This window comes from Mustela erminea, chromosome 1 (assembly GCF_009829155.1).
Source record: "Mustela erminea isolate mMusErm1 chromosome 1, mMusErm1.Pri, whole genome shotgun sequence".
In the NCBI taxonomy this organism is placed as follows: Eukaryota; Metazoa; Chordata; class Mammalia; order Carnivora; family Mustelidae; genus Mustela; species Mustela erminea.
Window position 1 is genome coordinate 97,564,006 of NC_045614.1, and position 11,668 is coordinate 97,575,673.

General features: G+C 50.1%; 1 protein-coding gene across 1 annotated transcript in view; it reads left to right on the forward strand.

Moving 5' to 3' along the window:
* Window positions 1-11,668, forward strand: part of CLSTN2 (calsyntenin 2) — a 608,204-nt gene that overhangs the window by 468,732 nt on the left and 127,804 nt on the right. The window contains exon 5 of the mRNA XM_032334718.1: window positions 508-657. Within this exon, the coding sequence (XP_032190609.1) occupies window positions 508-657 (150 nt within the window). The remainder of the gene's footprint in view (window positions 1-507; window positions 658-11,668) is intronic.

Consider the following 11,668-nt stretch of genomic DNA (forward strand, 5'->3'; position numbering starts at 1 on the left):
CACATTCCTGGCGACAAGCCCAGATGTTGAAAAATACGTGTCGGGATATTTCTGAATCCCATCTTTTTCCCAGAGATTTCATAGCGGATGAGGCTTGGTGCCCTACATCATCGGGGACACGGGCACACTTTAGGAGGGAGTTTTCTGACAACACACGGCTAACAAACACACCAGTTGGGTTCCAGCTGTGTGCTTGGAATTCCCTAGTAGTCCAGTCCCACGGCTGGGTGGCTCTAGCCAGCGGCTCCTGGAATCAGACGCCAACAAGCAGGCCACATGTGAAAAGTCATGCCCCCTATTCACCCTTGTTTGTACAAGAAGGTGAGGAAAGGGGTTATTCCATTCTAACGAAGGTTAGAGGAGTAAAGAGGGAATTTTACAGAGCTGCACTAAGTTCTTCCCCTAAAATGAATAATACGGTAGATGTTAAATAAATGGAAGTTAAATAAAAAGTAAAAGAACTGCAGTGTGGTTGACTTGATCTGAAGCATACCCCTGTGTTCTCAGGCAACATCAGAAATACTGAGAAGCTGAGCTACGACAAGCAACACCAGTATGAGATCCTGGTGACCGCCTACGACTGTGGACAGAAACCCGCTGCTCAGGACACGCTGGTGCAGGTGGACGTGAAGCCAGTTTGCAAGCCTGGCTGGCAAGGTGGGCCCCCTCTTGTCGATCCCATTGAGTGAAGGGTGTGGATCCCATTGGCTGGGTGTGTGGAAGATACTTGACCTGTCATCACAGCGTATAGCTAGAGGACTTTCTTTAAGTGTGGTCACTCTGCCGCAAGAATCTGCTGTTGATTCTTACAACTCCTAGGGGATGTATTACCCTCATTTTACAGCTGAGAACGTCCGAGGGCACTCGTCCATGGTCACGTGCCCCATTTGTCCAGTGCGCCCTTTCTAAAATCTCATGACACTTTGGAATCAATAGTAATTATCGCTCAGTGCTCAGGAGAAAGTGCCAGCAAGCCTCTTCACTTTATCTAAGGGAATGAGTCTAGCTAGTATGCCTCAGTTTTGCAGCATCACTCCGGACCTGGGGCAGGTTGTCCTGTTCTCTGGGCCGGCACCAAAGGTGACAAGCAGAGGCTAGGGTCCCTGAACCCAGCCTTTGATGAAGGAGTTTCTCAAATGCTGGTTCTGGGAATGGAGAAGCTGTGGTCTTGGAGGGAGGTGGATTTTTGTCATGGTGTATGTATTTTGGTGTGCAAAGACAGAGCAGTTGCTCGGGACCCCCCAAGGTGACAGAGATGTGGCACTGACCTAAGGGAAATAAGAAAATGAGGCCAGCTGCGCAGAGGGATCTTGCAGAGAACTGGATGGTTTATGGAATAATGATAGCTCTCACAGTGGGGTGAATATCCTAGTGGTCAGGCAGGAAGGCTGGAGGTACCTCTGCCCCTGTTTTGGCGGCTCAGCCCTTGCTGTTTCGGCTTCCTGTGTGACTGCCGCCCACTTAAAACTTAGGGCGTTTCGTGGAGTCTCCATTTTGTGGTTTTGTCTACTGTCTTTTCTTCATGTGTCTTGAAGCTTCAGGCCCCTGTTATGGTCTCCCCGTTTTTCTTTCTCTCTGTATATTTCATTCTTAAACTGCACTAGAGAGGGCGTCATTAGCCAAGTTCAGCATCTGAATTTCTCTCAGACAGACTGATGCCAGGATACCACCATAGGTCACCATCAGACTTGGAATGGCTGCCCGTGAGTCATGCATTGGTTCTGGGGGCACAAAGCAAGGACACCTGAGGACCCACCTGGGGTCACTCTCCTCAGAAGGTGGTTCTCCAAGGGCCCCTCCCCTGAACCATGTTATCGCCCTTAATCTTTCAACTAGAAAAATGGGAGGCAATAATTAAACTCACCTCTGGAGAGAGCCAGAGATGTTTGCCTTTGAACAAAGTGGAGGAGATGAAATGCCCAATCGAGGAGTCACAGGTAAGACAGATGAGACATAAAAAAAAAATATATAGAGCCCTCTTTGAAATGCCTATTCAGGATCAAGCAAGAGACAGAGTAAAAGGAACAAGCCTGAGTGGGGAACTATGTGGCACCAGCCTGGGGAGCCTGGTCTCTGGTTGGTATAATTCTCTAAACCCTATGGAACCTGAGGGCAGGACTCTGTCTCTCTTGTTCACAGCTGAATTTCTCCGGCTTAGCACATATCCGACCCCAGTGATTGGTTCTCAAGAGATAGACTTTGAATGAATGAATGCCTGAATGAAAAGCTGTTAGAGGAAAGAAGTACTCAGCTTGTTTTATTTTAACTTATAAGGACTAAGCCAGCGAAAGTCTAGCTTTTGAAAAGAAAGCCTGGAAAGAATATAAAAGCCTTCTAAGCAGGGCACATGCTCATAATGGGATTTTTCAGTGAGGAAAGTAAAACACTAAGCTATATCTGGAGAAAGATCCCAATGTTTTGTGTCTTTGATAAATGAGACACCTACAGAGTTGGGATTACATTTTTGTACCTATATTTAAATGCAGTTTCCTAACGGAGTTTGTACTCGCTTCCCTGTTAAATGTAAGCAAAAAAAAACATGTTAATGACATGGAGTTGTGTGTGTGCAGCCTGTGTGGGGCACCTAACCCTCTGGGACATGGTGCTATCTGTGGCCTGACAGTGAGCTCCTGGAGGCGAAGGTCGTGCCTGTCTGCTGTGGCTCCAGTGCCCAGCACAGGGCTGGGCACCATGTGGGTGGTTGGCAGGAGCTGGATGGATGAATGAATGGTGAAAAGTGTGCTTTTCTGTGGAAGGAAGAGAGAGGGAGCAGCAACTCCCGGTATCCATTCACTGTGTCAGATCACACCATTCAAGCACGTGTAACATCAGAATCACCTACTCCATGGGGCTTTCCCTGCCTAGTGTGGCAGGCTTTGGCGGCAGAAGCTGACATGGCATTCTGCGCCGTGCCTTTCCTCCCTCCAGCATGGGCCCTATGGAAGCCGTTAGGTCTCTCTCCCCACCTTCATCCCAGCAGGCTCTCAGACTGTAGGCAGGTCATCCAGGTTCTCTGATACACATAGCAGGGCTCACACTGCCTTCCTGCAAGTTCTGTCTCAGCCCCCAGAGCCAGAGAATGGTCCTCTCCTTCCAGTAAGTGGACCCACGTTATTCCTGCCCGTGGGCAGCCCTCCTCTCCAGCTCACCCATCTTGGGCCTGTCCTCTCTTCTACCCCAGGTCAGGGCTGCAGCCTCATAGCTTGAAGTGTGCCTTTCTCCACAGAAAAGCAAACCACCCCTGGCCCCTAGTGTGTGTCTCTCATCCAATCTCCTCTCCCAGCTGGAGTGTGTCATGTTTTGCTGGTTTTCCTTTCTAAGCACAGATGAAGCAGGCCGCCCCTCCCCCAGAGAGGTTGTCCGGTCCTTAGGGGGAAGGGCGGGCTCTTCTTGAAGTGGGCGCAGGGTGAAGCCTACACTGTACGAAGGAGTATAAGGAAGCCAGTCTGGTTTGCAGAGATGGTCAGGACCGTGGGGAACGAGGAGCAAGGCTGGAGAGGCCAGAGTTAGGGGAGGGCTGGCGGTCAATAATTTGAATGCCAGGGTCAGGAGATGCCACGGTTCCAGCCCATAAGACTCAGCCATGAGTAAGGGGTCGACAGGTATGTGCCTGGAGCAGAGACTCCTCCCTGAGCTGATTTCCCGCAAACGACAAGAGCCACCAAGCAAACACAGTTTGGCACTTCAAATTCTTGTACCTGTTCCTAGTCATTTCCCTCCAGGCAGGAGGGGATTGCAGCGCAGTGCGAGCAATCCATCATGCTCAAGAGTGTCCTTTCCCCGGGGAGCTCTCCCAGTCAGCACCATCAGCCCCTGCGGCCTTCAGTGGCTCCTAGGAGCCATCCTGGAGGAAGAAGGGACCCTGCTCACAGCTGGAGCCTCCCCTGCCTTCCCACGCTGACGACAGACTGCTCCCAGACTGCTGAGGTGCCCCAGGGCATGGCCCTGTTTCCCATCACAGCAATCCCTTCCAGAGCAGGGGTGTGGGAGGAAGAGTTTGCAGCTTTCCCAGCATGCTGCTGGCCTTACTCAACTGTGCACAAGGACATCACGGACCCTGGCTCTGTGGCCATCTTCCCTTCAGACCTCGGCCAAGACATTGTCTCCTTGGGCTAGGATTTTACACTCTCCGTCTTTTTCTGTGGCTGGGCCTTGTCTTCCCAGAAACGATATGAGTTCGATTCTCTCTGCTGTATTCTGAAATTGCAAGTTTGAACAGGTGGTAGGGGTCAACTCACAGCACAGGGGTTGTGGAGTTTTGCCCAAGGGAATGTCACTCCTATTCTCAGCTGCCCAGAGAAGACAGCACCCTCTAGACCTTTGTGAGTAGAAGGACCTGTGTTTTGTCCTGAGCTTTGACAATTCATGGTATTCCTCTAGCAGCTTACTATGATGATAGAAGATTCTGTTGGAAAGCAGGAAAAAGGTGAACCTGCCGTAGGGCTACATGCCAAGGCTGGCCTGTGCCCTGCCTCCTCTGCCAGATATCTGTAGTCGTCGTGGTATCTGTTTCCCTCTCGCCAAGCAGTTATATGTGCTCGAGCCTGGGCCTATGTAGGGGCTGGGGACTTTGGGAAGAATCCGCACCTGTTCAGGGATCAGAGCCCCAGAGAGGGTGTAGTGCCACCAGAGGCCAGCAGGATGGCAACTGATCCAGGGAGAGCTGACCCAGTGGATCCCTCCTTTTAGGGGCCACAGAAATCATTTGTAATTTGGTTGCTGATACGGGTTTTGTGTGTTTGTTTATATGTTATGTTATGTTGAGAAACACACCCCCTCTTTATGCCTTCTTTTATTGTCCTTTATCATCCCATAGCCCATCTCTTCCTATGTGGCAAGCTGAAAACATTGTTTTCAGAACACTGACTCAGTGTATTTTCCCTTTTATTATTGCACGTCAGATTCCGGATCTGTTATCTGCTTCCATCAGTAGGGACGTGGAGTTCAGTATTTCATGTCCCTTTATGGAAACAGTTTCGCTCTGGAGAGAGCCACTGCCGACTGCCGGAGTGGCCCGTCCCCATTTCTCTCCCAGACATGTTGTTGACCAGGCATGTCGATGTTCTGGATCCAGAGCCCCCAGGTCAGATTGGGTTTGCAGACTCCGCCTCCACGGGACCCCATCTCTGCTTGCCCCCCTCCTCACTGAGAAAAAGCCCACAGCAGTTAATGGCCCTTCTCCCAGCACCTATTGCCTGGGCTTGAAGAATTCTCCAGGTGCCTCAGACAGTCTCAGTGTTTCCGGGATCCCACAATGAGGCTTTGGTCAGGGAGGAGGGGTGGTATCAAATAGGGCAGAATGGGCCCCGTAGCGCCTGGACACTGGGGTAAAACACAGATCTGACTTCAGCAGTCTGGGGCGCCTCAGGATGCTGCTGGTCCATGGCCTTCACGTTGAACAAGAAGGTCACTCAGAAAATATTTACTGAACACCTAGAGTGTCTAGGACTTTTGTGTGGAAAGGACAGCAGCAGGAAAGCTGCTGGGGGAGATTAATTCTCCCTTAGTTATTTGCGTTGTGAGATAGCAGGAGTTGACACACATGCCACATGGCGGGAGTCGTTGCTGAGTGAATTCGCTCACCCTTTCCCGAGTCCTGCTGTGTGCTCACAGCTGGGGGTGCACAGGCAGACATGACCTATGAGGGCTCGTAGTATGGAAGGAGATGCGCACAATGCATGAAAGCTCTGCTGGAGGAGGCTTTGGGGACATGGAGGAGAGCCGCTTAACGGTGGTGGGGCCCTGGGGAGATGTGCCTGGGCCAAATATTGAAGGATAATAGTTTGAGCACAGAGAAGAGTATTCCAGACTAGGGAACAGATGTCAGGAAGGTGGGAAAGAACGTGGTGTGGCTGGGACATGGGAGAGAAGTCTGGTTGGGCTGATGGGGACCAGGTCACGGAGGAAGGGCCTCCTGTGCTACCTCAAGGACACTGGGGAGCACAGACGCTTTCACAACCCTGTGTGGTGAGGGGGGTCTTGGGAAGAAGGACTCCTTGGCCAACCACACAGATGGTGGCTAAGATACAGAGACTGGGGCAGGGAGACTAGTGAAAAGGATGATTAATCTTGGAGCACTTCTGGAAGAGTATCTAAAGTCATGTATTTATTCAAAAGCCAATTCGAAGTGCTAGACAACAAGGGAAGTTAGATTTTTCAGGCAAATCCCCTGAGACGCCTCAGGCAAGGGGACAAGGCTGGCAGCCAAGCATGTCTGAGGTAGAAAAGATTGCTGCTAAGCTTCATCAAGTAGATGTCCCTGTCCCCTCGACAGCTGTCCACTTGCCCACCACCCTGCCAAGAGGAAAAAATTTCCAGGTCCCAGGGGTCAGCTGGCTTCACCCTGTCCCTTCCAAAATTAGATGTGTTATTGGGCAAGTACACTGAAGAGCTGGAGTAGGCTTTACTATATGAAAGGCATTGATGGGCACCTGGGTGGCTCAGTCAGGTAAGCATCTGCCTTCAGCTCAGGTCCTAAATCGAGCCCCACGTCCAGCACCCTGCTGCTTCTCCCTCTCCTTCTGCCTGCTGCTCCCCTGCTTGTGCATGCTCTCTGTCTCTTTCTCAAATAAATGAGTAAATAAATCTTTAAAAGGAAAAAAAAAAAAAAAAAGGAAGGCATTGATTTTGAAGGTACCCAGATTTGCTTAGACAGGCAAGGCCCCGCAGGTCAAGCTGTGTCCATCTGAGGATCACATAATGGCATTACCCTTAGTGCAAGTTGATGCACAAGACCATTGTCAGGATGACAGGAGAAAGGATGGCTCCTTCCCCTCAGTTCTGTCCCTCACTGTACTGCCTGTGGGTCTGAGATTCCACCATTAGGTTACCAGATGTTTTGTTCTAAAGGATAATTCCCCCCTTAAAATGCACATGCTTCTTGTAGGAATTCCTCTGAACCCAGTGGTCAGCGAAGTAGAGCCCACAAGCCAAATCTAGCTGACCACCTGTTTTTGTACTACTGTGGGCTAAAAAATGATTTGTGCATCTTAAATGGTTGGAAAAAATCAAAAGACGAATAATATTTTAGGCCACATGAAAATCACATGAAATGTAAATTTTAGTGCCCATAAATAAAGTTTTATTGGCATATTGCCACACTCCTCCATTTACATATTCTTTCATTGCTGTTCTTGCACTATAACAACAGAGCTGAGCAGTTTCGACAGAGACCAGATGGCCCTCCAAGCCTCCATATTTACTTTCTGGCCCTCTCCAGAGAAAGCTTGCTGACACCTGTGTGAAGCTATTATCATCCATTGACACCTTAGTGAGAAGTAATTTACTGGAGTATCCTGGACAGCCTGGAAAGACTGAAACACCAAATAGACAAATTTAGAAGGAGGCAAAGGAATATGAGAGTTGAAAATAAGGTTCACTGCACGGAGGACAGGAATAGCCCTGTGAGATAAGCAATTCTAGCCCATTTTAAAGATGGGGAAAACTTAGGGTAACAGCTTGAGTGACTTGTTCAGTATCTCACACCTGATAAATGGCAGAGATAGAATTCGAGTTTGTATCAGCCTATCCCAGGAACACTGAGGTGTCAGGAGGAAGGGTAGAACAAGCAGGTTGGGAATTTCCAAAGGGGCATGTAACCAGCTCTAAAAGGGAGACCATTCAGAAGAGAAGCAACCAGGGGTGCCTGGGTGGCTCAGTTAGTTAAACACCTGCCTTCGGCTCAGGTCATGATCCTGGGGTCCTGGGATGGAGTCCTGTGTCTGGCTCCCTGCTTAGCAGGGGTCGGCTTCTCCCTCTCCCTCTGCCTGCCGCTCCCCCTGCTTGTGCTCTCTCCTCTCTGTCAAATAAATAAATTGAGAAGCATAACCCTTGACCTAATCATTTTGTAGGATGGTAAGGAAGCCAAAAGTGGTCCTATGCTTGAAAGTACTTTACAAAATTTAGGTTACCATGCAAACAATGTTAGGATTAAAATTAGTAAAATAGGTACCATCCTATAAATGCTTACACACATGCATGTGCACACACACACACACACACACACACTGAAATTCGTAGAATTGGGTAAGACTATGTGGTTTGAGCATCGTGCTCTTGATTTTAGAGCTTTAGATTGTACCAGAGGGAGACAGTGGGGTGGGGTGTGTAGAAAGAGCACCGTCTGGGGGCTGAGCACACAGGCCTCGGGCCCTCCTGGGCTCTGAGCTATGCTCCATCCTTGGGAAAGTCACTTCTGCCTAGTTCAGCATCTCCACATAGAAACAGAATAGTGCCTTCTGAGGACCAGATACAAGGCTGCCTGGGAAGGCCGTGCTCATGACCACCTGCGCAGGGGCCCAAGGAACAGCAGCTCTTTTTAGTTCCCTTTATTCTGATTTTTTTAAAGTCACAATAGAGCACTTTCTCTCCAGATAATTGGAAAAGCCATCACTGAAGCCAAATTCCACTAACTCTGGGCATGTGACCCCAGGCTAGCTGCTCCTGGGTCTGCTCAGATCTGCCAGGCAAGCATCCGAGCTCCTGGCAGAGGGCCTTCAGGGGCACTCCTCCAGGAATAACGATCTGTTTTGACATCACTGACACAGCCGATCACTAAGTTGCAACAAATGGTTTCTGTACAGGATGCTGGTTTACTGATTCCATGACGTCTTTTTTTTTTTTTTTTTTTTTTAATTTATTTGACAGACAGAGATCACAAGTAGGCAGAGAGGCAGACAGAGAGAGAAGGGGAAGCAGGCTCCCTGCTGAACAGAGAGCCTGATGGGGGGCTCGATCCCAGGACCCTGGGATCATGACCTGAGCCGAAGGCAGAGGCTTTAACCCACTGAGCCACCCAGGTGCCCCTGATTCTGTGATGTCTTAATGTGCTCAAAGACATGCTAGACAAAAGTGTGCCTGTTTGAGCCTGTTTCCAACTGGCCCTCCTGGGCTCTATGTGAGCATGAGTGGAAATGGGCCTTGAAGGTTTCTGGGGCCAATCATCTCAGCTCCAAGGGAGAGGGGGATGCAGGCAGACTGCTCTCATCCAAACAGAGCTCAGTCAGATTAACAGTTACCAGGGTATAAGCATTTACTCTTTGCCAAACCCTGTCTAATGGTAATGCCTATACTTGCTCCTTTACTGCTCACCATCCCCCAAAGCTGATTATTTTCCCATTTGGCAGATGAGAGCATTGGAGTTAAGATGCTCATCACATAGCTAGTTACCTCCGGGACCCGCAACCACCCCAGTCCTCTCCGTCTGCAGACACAGAGCTCCTGCCCCTTCACCTACAGTGTGGCTCAAAGCAAAGGAGAGTACTGGCCACCTTTTGATATCAATGCAAGCTATTTCAAGACATACTTTATAGTGAGAGCCTGTCCTTGATGTTGTAAGGAAAATGTGTGATTGGACATCAGGGCAGCCTTGAGAGAGGACTGTGACTTGTGGAGTTGGAGATGGGGGAGGTAGCACTCTTGTCACATGAGCCCATCTCAGAGACCCACCTTCATTCAGAATAGCAAGGCCCTCTCTCGGCCTTCTTAGATGACCCCTTAAGAACCCCAAAGCATATGGGCTTCCCTGAGGACACACAGATGCTGAGAGGGGGAACCATGCATGGTGTTGGGTTTTCTGACTCAGAATCCATGCTCAGGCCCCTCTCTCTGTAGACCCGGGTCTGCCCCAGAGCCACACACAATCAGCCTCTTCCACTGATCATTCTTTCAAATATTTGCAGCCTACTAGAATTTCTCCTTGCAGGGAGTCACAAGGGGCCGGACTTCAGAAGGGTGGCTCTGAAGCCAGAAAGAGCCGAGTTCAAATGTATCTTCTACCCCATCTTGGCTCAGGGACCCAAGGCAAGCCATTTAACCTCTGTGAACCTTCAGATGCGGCAGCTGCAAAATGGGACTCTCGTACCTATCTCAGAGGGTATCACAGGGTAGAATTGGTCTGGGCATGAGGAATGGCTCCACGGTAACTGTGAGGGGGATGCCAGGAGAGAAGGAATAGAAGCCACTAAAGTGGGTTTAGGAGTCAGGCCGGCCTTGGGTGCCATTTTCTGACTGCGTGACCTTGGAGAGTTCTTTTGACAACTTCGCCTCAGTTACCTGTCCTCCTCATGTGGGTACCATGCGGACCGATAACACATGTGAGAAGCTCAGCTCCCAGCACTGAACCCATTTCTTCCTGTCTGTGTCACTGAGTGGGAGGACAGTCCTAGCCAGCCTAGACACCAATATCATCACATCCTGCCGTCCAGACACTGGTGTGCTGGCGATACACGTGAGCCATGGCAGGCTGCCCCCCTCTCCTTGCCACACTTGTCCTCACCTCTGAAGTAGACAGAGTCGTGTCCCCCTCTCCCCACAACCACTTCTCATAGGACTTGGTAGACTGACAACATGCCTATCATATCCCTTCGGATGCCATCACAGGGGCTTGGAACACTGACTCTGTCTAACCATGCCGAGGGCCAGTTGTGGTCCTGGCACAACAGAGAAGTTATCAAAGCTTCCACTGAACTCAGGGAACTTTGCTCAGGGCCAACTCTGTACCAGGTGGTTGATGAGTCCCTGGAGACCATAAGCTGGTGTGGTGCGGTGAGGGCAAGCAGGTGAACAGATCATGAATAGATCATTCCAATACAGGGAAGTCAGAGCAGTGGCCAGGGGGCCCAGGGCAATGAAAGTAGAGAGCAGGGGAGCCCAGTGCTTCAGGAAGGCTTCTCAGAGGTGGTGTCATGAGGCTGAGATTTGAGGCGTCAATACGATTTGCCAGGTGCACTGGGCTATGGGGAAGGAGGCAGTAACGGGGAGAAACAGGGAGGAGTATCCCCAGGGGATCTTGCACCTTTAAAGGCTGCACCTTTCAGGAACCTGTTTATAGTCCCTGCTCTGCTCAGCATCTCTTGCTTGATGGCTGACAGGAGACAAGAATTTCAGTCACACAAAAGGATTTGGAGAAAATTGAGCAGAGATATGAACTAGTGTTGATTTTGTTGCTTGTTTTCATGACAAAAGTGAGATTTCCAGGGCAGACAGTGGATGAAGTAGACAGAACTTTCCAGAGAGATTCTTTAAGGCTGTGAGCATAACAACCAGAGTTCACCTGGCCTCCCCTCTGAGACTCCTTTCTTCTCATCTCTCTCAGGGGCCCAGCCAGCCTTGGCCCTGTGGCCGAGATACCTTCAAGCATCTGTAGGTGGTGCCCTGAGCCCGGAGGCTGGTGTCCACTGGTCAGGTAGAGCATGGGAGCAGCAGGCATGAGCAAGTGAGTGTGAGCAGAATGGGACATTCAGGGAGGCTTGGGGGGCCTGCAGGTGCACGATCAGACCATAGACCAGTATGAGGAACTTGTCTGGGACCTCTAGACACTAGTACACTCTGAGGAGGGCTCATTCTGATAACTTGGTGGGTAGAGGAGGTCAGTATTTAGAGGAAAATGTGACCTTATTCTCAGTCACAGTGTAAGACAAGTAGGTTGTCTGGTTCACTGTGTTTCAGGAGCAGGCATTTGCTGTAGGCCAGAAGCCACTATGCATCTCCCAGTGTCTGTGTCTTCCTCTGGCCCGAGACCCTGCATCTCTGGGTGAGAGCAGCCAGCCTGCATACTATTCCCTCATGGAAGATCACGTGAGCTTGCCTGGAGCCTCATGATTGATTTTAGCTTGGCTCCATTTTTCTTTTTCTGTGCACTGGTAAATATCTTTCTGCAAAAGTCTTT